Consider the following 10248-nt stretch of genomic DNA (forward strand, 5'->3'; position numbering starts at 1 on the left):
GAAATGATGTGGGCTTGGTGACAATTTCTTAGCAGAGCCTCTGCTAGAACCAACCTAACAGTGCTCAGTGGCAAGAATATAGTTTATGTGTTGTTATCTGTAGATCACACACATACAGACTGGTTATTTTCGAAAATATGAACGCTAAGATGGTAGGATTCAGCACGGTAGAATATTCAACAAAATACATTTCCACTAATCAGTGGACTTGGTAAAATCTGTTTCGTGACCTTCGTGTCTTTTTTGAGACTGTTGCCTTGGCCCAACGCTGACGTGTTGAAATTTATAGTCCAAGATTTTAAGACCTAGTTTGTCTGCATTTTTGGCTTTTTTTTTCCTCTAACAAACACAAACATCAAAATAAGGTGGTTTCAAAGAAAAGCGCCATAGCATATCGTAAACTCATTAGGTCCAGACGTCTAGCCATCTCAATGGTTTTATTATACCACGGTTCTTCCTGTTTTAAAAGAATTATAGGTATCTTCTCGACAATAGATGGGAAGCAATGCAACACCTTTTCCTGGCACTACATGTTTTTTGCCTTTTTTTTTTTTTTTTTTTTTTTTTAGAGAGAGAGAGAGAGGTAGAAAACATTAAACGCGAGGTCTCTCGGCTCTCCCCTTAATCTTGAATTAACCGAACTGCTCGTAAATATTTACGGGTCCTTCATTTTAATGGTTGCTCTTTAAACAAAGCATTTTTTACAATGAACTTCATCTCAATTATCTTGATAAAGCCATGTGTGTTTATAAATGTTGAAGGCATGAGACGTGCTGCGAAATGATCTTTCGCCAATATCGCTGCAGGTTTGGAAGTAGCCTGGTCCCTCCAGAGCTTCCCAACCTCCAAATTAAAGAGCGCGGAGATCAGAAACGGCAAAAAAAAAAAAAAAAAAAAAAAAAAAAAGGAAAACAAAACAAGAACTGTTTGGGCAAATAAGCGCCGTTTGGCTTATTCGGAGGAGCGGTGCGGAAATCTCTCCTAAATGACCCCCAGAGCTCCCCGAGCGAGCCCGAAGGCCGCGCACAAAGCCAGCAAAGAGGCGGGCGCACCCGGCCGAGCCCCTGGAGCCAGGGGAGCTTTCCCCCGGCCCGGGGCTGGCAGCGGGGCCGCCGTGCCCGCAGCAGCGCGGAGCGGTGCGGAGAAGAGCGGCAAGGCCGGCGGGAGGGAGGCGCGGGGCTGTGCGGGGCTTTGCGGACAGGGCAGGGCGAGGGACGCACAGATTTCTGCTCCGAGCGCAGCGCTTTTCGTTCGCAGCCTTTATTTTGTAATAGCGGACAACAGTTACAGCAGGTCGGGAGGCAGAGACGTGGTGGGTAGTACAGCATTTACCGGGGTCGGGAGCGGCAGCGAGCCGGGGGACCGAGAAACGTGAGGCCTATTGCGAACGGCTTCGGGTCTGAGACAACCTCCTAACAGTGCACTAAAAGGGGGGGGGGGTCTTTCGTGGCCTCTCTGTGGCATCTATTGCGAAGGAGCGCAATTCAGACCTAGAAAGCAGAGGGTCGGGGTAAGGTTTCCTTTTAATAACTCGTGGACGACACAACACCCCCACTGATTGAAGCGACTGTAATTTAATATATATCTTGTTACCATAATTATAGTTATTTTCCTTACCTTTATTTTGGCAAAGTAACTACCTAGACTACATCACTTTTAAGAAACATGTCAAACATTTAACATCAGATAAAGTTCCCAAAGCTAACGTGCACTCACAACATCATCAACCAAACGGTCTGGGAAGGAGGAGGGGGGGATGAAGCGACTCTGCAAAACACGTTGGCGAGCAAGACAAAATTTCCCAAAATACCTGACATAGACCACGTTTCACTTCTATCTAAAAAAGACCAGATTGATTTAAAGTTCCTGGGGGGGGGGGGGGGGGGGGCGCGGGAGGAGGAGGAGAAACGTATGCGGGGCTGAGGGGGGCAGGGGAAGCATAAAACCCAACCAAACCGAGATTAAAAAATAAAAAAAAAAAATCTCCCAAAGCCCCAAACTCAAAACTAAAGCAATATTCCCCAGCTGCATTTCTACCCCAGCGTTAGTCTCCTTTATTGCCTTTCTCCTTGTTCATCTTTTTCATTTTCATTCTTCTGTTCTGAAACCAGATTTTGACCTGTCTCTCTGTGAGATTTAAAATCCTAGCTACTTCGTAACGGCGATCTCGGGTGAGGTACATGTTAAAGAGAAATTCCTTTTCCAGTTCCAGAGTTTGATACTTTGTGTAGGGACAACGCTTTTTCCTTGTTGAACGAGCGTGGATCCAGTTTGCTGCAGGGTTATCTGAAAGAAGGGAGGTATATGAGGGGGGGGTGGGGGGGGAGAAAGGTCGTTAAATTAATTTAACGAAGGATGGACTGTTTTCACAACTTTGGAGGAATTATCATAAAAGCCTTAATGCCCCAGTCTGTTTACTGTACAAATGATGTCTTGATGGTAGGTGGTTATGTGGAGTCTTTTATGGGTGCTTGTTGCTGCTTGCGCTGGGGTAGGCGTCTAGACGTTTTTATAGGTTAGTAAAACTATCAGTTTTGCACATTCGAGCCTTACAGGTTTCGGCAATAAATCAAAGGGGCAATTTCTTTCTTTCTTTCTTTCTTTCTCTCCCTCTCTCCCTGCCTCTCTCCTTGCCTCTCTCCCCCTCACTCTCTCTCCTTTTTTTTACTTACTTGGGTCAAGTTGCTGCTGTTTCTCCTCCTTCAGATCGCTGCTCGGGCTGGGGTTGTGGCTGCAGGCGGCGGGGTCCTTGGAGCTGCTGGCAGCCGCCTTCTCCCGGGGCTCCTGGAGGAAGGAGCTGCACGTGTACTCGGGCACACCGATCCCCTGGGACTCCCGGGACGAGGAGCACTCAGTCCTTTTGGAGGAGGAGGAGGAGGAGGAGGAAGACGAGGAGGCGGCTGCTCCCGTCTCCGGCTTTATCCCGTAGTGGCGCCCGGTGGAGGAGCCGGAGCTGGACGCGGAGCCGCCGCTGCCGCCGCCGCCGCCGCCGCCGCCGCTGCCGCCGCCGCCGGCGCCGCCCGGGAAGCCCGGGAAGGGCTCGATCCAGGAGCGCACGTAGCGGCCGGCGTCGGCTGCCCCTAAGTGGGGCTGGTGCATGTAGGGGTGGTAGATGCCGGTCATTGCCGCAGACGGCTGAGGGTGAACCGTGGACCAGGAGGTGGAGAACACGGTGGATTTTGGCGCAAAGCTACAGGAGGAAAAATCTGAACTCTCTGCAACACCTGATGGCCTGGAGGTCGCACTGTGACCTCCCTGGACGAATCTACTCCCGTAAACTTCTTCGCTTTCATGGCCTATGAGAGAATCGACATAATAGTTACTTATGGTGCCACTAGACGACATTTTAGGCTCCCCTCTTAGTCATATAAAAGGTTACACTGTTAACTGTATATGATACCCTCCCTGAGAACAATCGTAGTATTTTGCAGACTGCAAGCCTCAACCATTGGTCGCGGGGCCCACGTGATCATATTTACCAATACTGCGAGTAAATCAATCCGCTAAACTGGGGCTGCTGTGATTAAAAAAAAATCATCATCAACAACAGCACCGCACAGCGCGCCGCGCACCCGCACCGCGCCCGCACCGCGCCGGGGCCGCCCGCGCTGCCCGCTCCCCGCTGCCTCCCGCAGCCTGCCCGCAGCCTGCCCGCTCCCTGCCCGCTCCCTGCCCGCTGTCCTGCCTTCCCTGCCGGCCCTGCCGGCCCTGCCTGCCCGCTGCCTGCCCGCTGCCTGCCCGCTGCCCGCCCGCTGCCCGCCCTGCCCTGCCCGCCCGGGGCGCGGCGGGCGTGGCCGCGCTGGCAGCCCACGGCCGCGGCGGGCGCGGACTATTTCTTCACGTCGTCTGAGTGATTTCTGCCATTCATTTCTTAATCAACGAGAGGCAGGGTGTTTAAATAAATCCAACAGCCTTGGCTTGCTAATCACACTCCGAGCTGCTGAGGAAACCCGCTGGGAAGGGGGGATTCTTGCCTGTAAAAACAAACCATCGCAAGCTGGGACTGTAACGACTTCTCATAAAACAGGAAAATGTTACAGTAAAAGCACATTGCGGTACTTCCATATTTCAGAGCGTGTGCGGGTAGTATTATCCGTCCCCGTGCCCCCCTCCCTCGGCAGAAAGTTTCCATGGGAAGGATCCGCGTTTTAAAAGAGATGCCCATTGTGTTGTTTTAAAACAGGTGGAAGACCTCTGTAATGATTTTATGCCTTTCAATAAAAATTTTATGAGGTGTATTTGATTATAGATTAATGTGTCCCTAATAAAACGGACGGATGGGAACAGCGAAGCCTGTGTCTCCCAGCACGGCCGACGCGTGGCTGGGCGCACGCCTCTGCTGCACCCGAGAAAATTTGGGGCCGCGGAGCCCCCGGGCAGCCTGGCCGGGGGGGACCCCGAGAAGGCCCTGCAGCAGCCCCGGCCCCACTGCCTCCTCCGCCCGAGTTCAGGGGGACCGGGGCCGGCCAGCCCCGGCTGGCCACGTTCAATGCCTGCGGGAGCTTTCTGCCCGCCTCGCTTTCTCTTCCTTCTCTCCCCTCCCCGAGCCAGTCCCCCTTCCCCGAGCCACAAGATGCCCGGTTAGTATTGAAAACCAGATTACCCATGGTCTTCCGCACATTTCTGCTCTTCTGAGTGAGGGAAGGTGGCTGTGTCGGGATCTGGAGGAAACGCACACAGTTAGTGGAGAGCCCACAGCAGAGCCCGCTGAGGACACAAACAACAGCACTGCGAAAACACTTCCTACTCGCGGGCCGGTATGAGGAAGGGACTGAAATTCCTGTTTATTTAATGATTTATTACTCTCTTAGCTTGTTTTCTTCCTTTTTTTCCTTTTTATTTATTTATTTTTTTCTGTTTAGTTTTTGGGCATCTCGCTCTAGCATTTTCCTTTGCATTTTCAGACTTCCCTTTTATTTTATCTAGAAGCAGGGCTTGTTGTATGGCGAGGAACTGCCCCTCGCTGCACACAGATAGAAAATGATAAAGCGGGCAGATTAGTGTGAACCTCCTTTTTTATATATGTTGAACACTTGGTATGGAGCCAGTTAATTAGTCCCCACTGTCGAAACTTCTTCGGTGATGAAGCGAGTATCTTTAAAGGAAAAATAAAAATAAAGATGGTTCAAATGTGCGCAATATCTAAAGAGGTGAGATTTGAGCACCGCTTTGTTGTTTGTTTTCGAAACAAGAACAAGCACTGCATACCTATGTGCTTGCGGCTCCCGCAGCTTCAAAATGGTGATGCTTTGGGCTGAGGAAAATATTCCTCTGCCCTACGAGCAAACATGAGAAAGCATTTGCTGAAATTCAATATCCGCGACAAGCGAGCAAAATGCAACGCCACCAGCTGCAACATGAGCAATATCAGTGTCACCAAGGCAGAAAACGTTGGCACTATCTTGCGCTTCATTTCTTGATTTAGCAACTGCTTAGGGGAAGACTGGGCGTTGATTGTGGGCGAGCTGTTTTCCCAGCGCAGCCAGCAGCCACGCTATTTTTCCAGTAGTGTTTGAAGGTGAAAGTATGCCCAAGTATTCACACTTCGGTTTGGTGTCATGTTCATTTGCAAGCCAGCTCTGCTCGGTATTTCTGCTCCCACCCGCTCACCCGCACCCTCTTCCTCCCCTGCCAGGGCAGGGACCCTGCAAATAATATTTTTCAGCTATGCGCCGAAAGGGTTAAGAGTCGTGAAGTTCATTATCTGGACGTGTGCTACTAAAATGGAATTGCGGGAAATAAAACGAGCTCTGAGCAAACAAAAATGGTGAAGGGGCACAAAAGTGGGGTTGGAGAGGCTGGTGTACTTCTGTAAGCACGCCTGGGAGCTTTCCTGCTCGCAAAAGCCCAAACTTGCCAGATGTTTGAGGGAATATTTCCCCATCCACCATCTTCTAAAGGCTCTTGAGCTGACCAAGAAGCAAACTCCTCGCATTAATTTATACCCAGCTTTGCATTTGGTATGATGTTTTTTTAAAGCAAGTAAGGACACGAAATCAAAGTCTACACATTGTAAGCAGGCAGTGACTGTTATTTTTTAAATCAACATAGGAACGTCAAATAAAATGACACACATATTGCTGACAGCTTGTGGTAGAAAGATTTTTTATCACTTACCATTTATGAGTTGATTGGATGAGGATGTCCAGTTTAGGTCATAATATTTTACTACTTTTTTTTTTCTTTCTTTCTGCCTTTTTTTTTTTTTTTTTTTTTTTGCATTCAGTTTGTTAGACTGCGAACATCACACAACATTTTATCAATTAATCATTTGTTTACAGACACAATTATAAATAAATTAACTTTACATCATTTCCCGCCCCAGACTCCACCCCACCCCTAAAAAGAAGGGAAGGGGGAAAAAAAGAAAAGAAAAAAAAAAAAGAAAAAGGGGAAAAGAAAGAAAGGAAAGCAGGCAGACACACACAAAGACCAGAAAATGGACAAGAAGGAGAGAAGGTACATCAGTCCAAAGAGCTGCTGATAAGGAAAGATCAGGAAACCAACCTGCAGCCGTACTTCAAACGTTTGTAGAAAACCAAAGGAACCGCAGTAGTTTACAGAGTTTATTGCATTATACATGCGAACAGAACATGCACAAGAAGGACATATTGCTGCTGAACGACTACTATTCCACATATGCACCACAAGAAAATGTCTACAATGGAGAAGAATGAAATATTCCATTTTACGAAGGACAATCTCTAAGTTCATTTGCGAGGATAGTTACATTATAATGTGCTTCTCTTTCCTCCCGCCCCCAAAGTTTTTCCCCCCTTTTTCTTAAAGTATTGAATGTACTCAAAATGTTATGGCCCGTGTAACAGCCCCACATAAATACCATTTTGTTAGTAAAAACATGAAAAAGTCACATTGCTTGGATGTTCGACAGTTCCAATAAGTTAAGACCAAATGATAATATTCAATAATAGTTACCCTGCATTACGATGAGAACAAAAATAAATTACACGTGCTAGGTTTTATATATACTCGTCATAGTAATACATATTCACTTGCAGCGCTAAAAGAAGTACGAAGAGTCACATTCTACCATAAAAAAAAAAAAAAAGGAAAAAAAAAAAAAAAGGAAAATGACGGGTTCTGCCAGAGTCTCTCCTGCATTTAGCAACTGGTGGTGCTGTGCCCATTTCTCACTGTTTCCACCCCCAGGATTAGGCTTTAAGAGAAGGTCAGATTAGCGGTCAGTTCTCGGATTCGGTTCTCCCTGCTCATCTTCTTGAGCTTCATTCTGCGGTTTTGAAACCAAATCTTGACCTGCCTGTCAGTGAGGTTTACGCTCTTACTGATCTCTAGGCGGCGCTCTCGAGTGAGATACATATTGAATAAGAACTCTTTCTCTAATTCCAGTGTTTGGTGCTTAGTGTAAGGACACCTCTTCTTTCTGCCACTCTTTGCAGTTAGCCAATTGCTTGTTGGAGTATCAGACTTGATTTCCTCTATCAAAATCAAAGGAGAAGAAGAAGAAAAAAAAAAAATCAAAACTCCCTCCGTCTGTTAGAGTGTACCCTTGGCCATGAACCCTCCTCCGCGGGGCCGGCAGACCGGGGGGCTGCGGGGCCGAGGCCCCGGCGGGGCGAGGCGCGGGCAGGGCGCGGGGCTCTGCAGGGCCGGGGGGTCCCCAAACCCCAGCCCCCGGCCCCGTCGCCGGCCCCGAGCCTCCGGGCGGCCCGGGAGGGGCTCGCTCAAGTTCGTGGCTGGCGCCCGGCCCCCCCGCAGCCCGCCGGGCACCCTCTGGCGCCTGCAACCCGCCCGAGGCTGGCTCGGCCGGCTCCGCGCTGGCCGGAGAGATGCCCCGCTTGCAGGAGAGCCCCGTAGCCTGCTCCTCTGCAGCCTCCCCACAACCCACAGCTCAGCTGCACACGCACACCTAGCATCAGACATGGACGTTTCCCCAGCCGAAATGATGCACGTGAAACCAACACCGTCCACCTCGGGTTTCTTTTCTCTCTCATTTTTTTTTCCCCATTTTCCTTTTCGATTTGATTTTATTTTTTCACCAGAAAGGAATCCGCCCCACATCAACCTAGACCTGGGCCGTTAGCTGTAATTCATATAATGAGAATCTCCATGCACACGTAGGGTAGAAATCGACCTAGAGGTTGCAAAGTACATTTTTATAAGGAAAAAAAATCCCGGTTTTGGATTCCTCGACACATGCCGTTCGAAACGAAGGCTTTATTGCACCTCTAAGGAGAAAATAAAATTAGATAAACACCACCTTTAGCTTTCATACGCCTTTCAAAATAACGTTGCACTTTTTGGAGAGAAACCCAAGGTTATCTAAAGCACCACGTTCAAACCTTGCACGTTTTGATCAGGCAGGCAGCGGGCTGCTGCTTGCATTGTGCATTTGTTTCCAACTTCACCCAGCTTGGTAGCACCTATTCCTCACCTATTTTAATAGGATCGTAATTAACTTTAAATGCAATCAAAGAGCAGGCAGGCTCAGTGAAAACAAACAAACAAACAAGAAATCAGCGAAATATTACGAGAGAAAAGTTGAGCTGGTCGTATTTTACAACCTCCAGACCTGCTATTTTAAAGGTATTTGGCTGATTTTGGCTGCTGCAGTGCAGTAAGGAGCACCCAGAGATATTCCCCGCATCACAGAGCCGGTCTGCATGCACAAGAGAGGCAGGTCTCTAAAGCAGAGCTTTGGACCCTTTTGTGTAGCATTTTTTATTTTTATTTATTTTTTTTTGCCTGCCAAAATCTTCAGAGGCACAGCACCTGCAGCCCGATACTTCTTACCATTAAATGTGCTGGCTGTGATGCTCGTTAGTATATCAGAGCGTGCTTTAGGGTGCTGGCGTGTTGGAGTTACACCACGGTACGGTTTAAACTCGGTAATACAGACCTTTACTCTCCTTCTCCTGGACTTCTGGGCTGGACACGGAGCCTTCGGGCAGGCAGCTCCTCTCGTCTTGCAACGTGGACTTGGGCTCGGGACTTTCCACTTGAGAGACTTTAGCTGCGCTGTCTTGGTTGTTCGGGTTTTCATTCATTTTCTTTTCCATCTGAAGTTGAGAAGATATCTGCGGTTTGGAGCTGCCGCGAGGGTTTAACTGTAACATTACAGTTGAACTCGTTTCGGGGCTATTATTGTACTCTTGGGTTTTCCCAGTGGCGTAGGTCTGGCTCAGTCTAAAATATCCTGGGACGGGAACCTCGGGGTTCTCAATGGGGCATGATTCAGACACCAGCCTCTGGTAGGAAGGGACGTCTGAAGAAATGAGTTTGGTTCTCTTATCGGAATACATGCAGCAATTGCTTTCTTCTTTAATATTTGTAGTGAAGGAACAAGTGGGGACCTGCTGTGTAACAGGTTGCTCTATTCGACAAGATCTGTTCGGGTCTGTCCAACTGTCTACTTGAGGTATATAAGGATGTACATTCATACCCATATTTTGGTGATTAACTTCTCTTTTAGCCAGAGACGGTAGGAGTCCACAGGTTTGCATCCCATAAGTCCCAATGTCTGTGCTAGGTGGCATATACATGCTGGCGCTGTTGGAGTAGAAACTGTCACTCCTGCACGCACTGATGAGAGAGTCTACTAAAAAAGTATTAGCGGCAGGAGAGCTGTTGGGGAAGGACATTTTGGGCAGGAATTTGAGGAAGAGAGCCTGTGTCCCTTGCAGGCTGACATCTCGAGGAAAACATTCCCGGGGAAGCGCCGATGCCTCCGCGCGACCACATGACAGCCGGGCCAATGGCAGCGCCCGCCGCCCCGCGCCCCGCCGCCCCGCCGCTGACGCGCCCCGCCGCGCCGCCCCGCCGCGCCCCGCCGCGGTCAACAGCGACCCCTAGGCCGCCGCCGCGGCACCGCACCGCCCGCACCGCGCCGCGCAGCCCCGCGCAGCCCCGCGCAGCCCCGCACCGCACCGCGCGGCCGGCCCCGGCCCCCCCCCCGGCCCCCCTGCCGCTCCCCCGGCCGGCAAAAGCCCGCTGCCTCCCCTCGCGGATCCTGTAAAAGCCGTGCGTGCTGCCTGACGAGCGCGAGGTACAAGAGGTTGCGGGATTTATTGGTGCGTATTAGGGAGAGGCAGGGGCGATCAATAAAAGCCCTCATCTGCATTCCCGGGCTACTTGGTAATTTTCTTGCTTCTGGAGGTTTTTAAAGAGTTATACCCGCTGTTGCCACGCACGGGAAGATGTTTTATTAACAAATCAATCGAGACTTTGTAAAGGATAAGATTAATAGTTAAGATTTAGCATAATGGCGTT

General features: G+C 49.5%; 2 protein-coding genes across 3 annotated transcripts; both read right to left on the reverse strand.

Annotated features, from left to right (window-relative positions):
* Positions 1-1998: 1998 nt before the first annotated feature.
* HOXD9 (homeobox D9) lies at positions 1999-4651 on the reverse strand. 2 transcript variants are annotated; one of them, XM_032190499.1, is made up of 3 exons: positions 4604-4651; positions 2673-3296; positions 1999-2286 (listed from the first exon to the last, which is right to left on the reverse strand). In XM_032190499.1, exons 1-3 carry the CDS (start codon positions 4605-4607, stop codon positions 2045-2047), a joined length of 870 nt encoding a protein of 289 aa, XP_032046390.1. In that variant the 5' UTR covers positions 4608-4651; the 3' UTR covers positions 1999-2044. The 2 variants fall into 2 exon arrangements, with proteins under 2 accessions (XP_032046390.1, XP_032046389.1); XM_032190498.1 differs by lacking the exon at positions 4604-4651 and having other exon boundaries at positions 2673-3345.
* A 2528-nt stretch (positions 4652-7179) lies between these two features.
* HOXD10 (homeobox D10) lies at positions 7180-9620 on the reverse strand. Its single transcript, XM_032190551.1, has 2 exons — positions 8879-9620; positions 7180-7457 (listed from the first exon to the last, which is right to left on the reverse strand). Exons 1-2 carry the CDS (start codon positions 9618-9620, stop codon positions 7180-7182), a joined length of 1020 nt encoding a protein of 339 aa, XP_032046442.1.
* Positions 9621-10248: the final 628 nt, after the last annotated feature.

This window comes from Aythya fuligula, chromosome 6, assembly GCF_009819795.1.
Source record: "Aythya fuligula isolate bAytFul2 chromosome 6, bAytFul2.pri, whole genome shotgun sequence".
NCBI classification, from domain to species: Eukaryota; Metazoa; Chordata; class Aves; order Anseriformes; family Anatidae; genus Aythya; species Aythya fuligula.

Excerpts from the sequence above, each read along its gene's own strand:
- HOXD10 (XM_032190551.1), bottom strand. The coding sequence starts at position 9,620 with ATGTCCTTCCCCAACAGCTCTCCTGCCGCTAATACTTTTTTAGTAGAC. Across the intron at positions 7,458-8,878 it reads CCAGGAGAAGGAGAGTAAAG|AGGAAATCAAGTCTGATACT; the intron begins GTCTGTATTACC and ends TGATTTTGATAG.
- HOXD9 (XM_032190498.1), bottom strand. The coding sequence starts at position 3,345 with ATGTCGTCTAGTGGCACCATAAGTAACTATTATGTCGATTCTCTCATA. Across the intron at positions 2,287-2,672 it reads ACAGCAGCAACTTGACCCAA|ATAACCCTGCAGCAAACTGG; the intron begins GTAAGTAAAAAA and ends CCCTTCTTTCAG.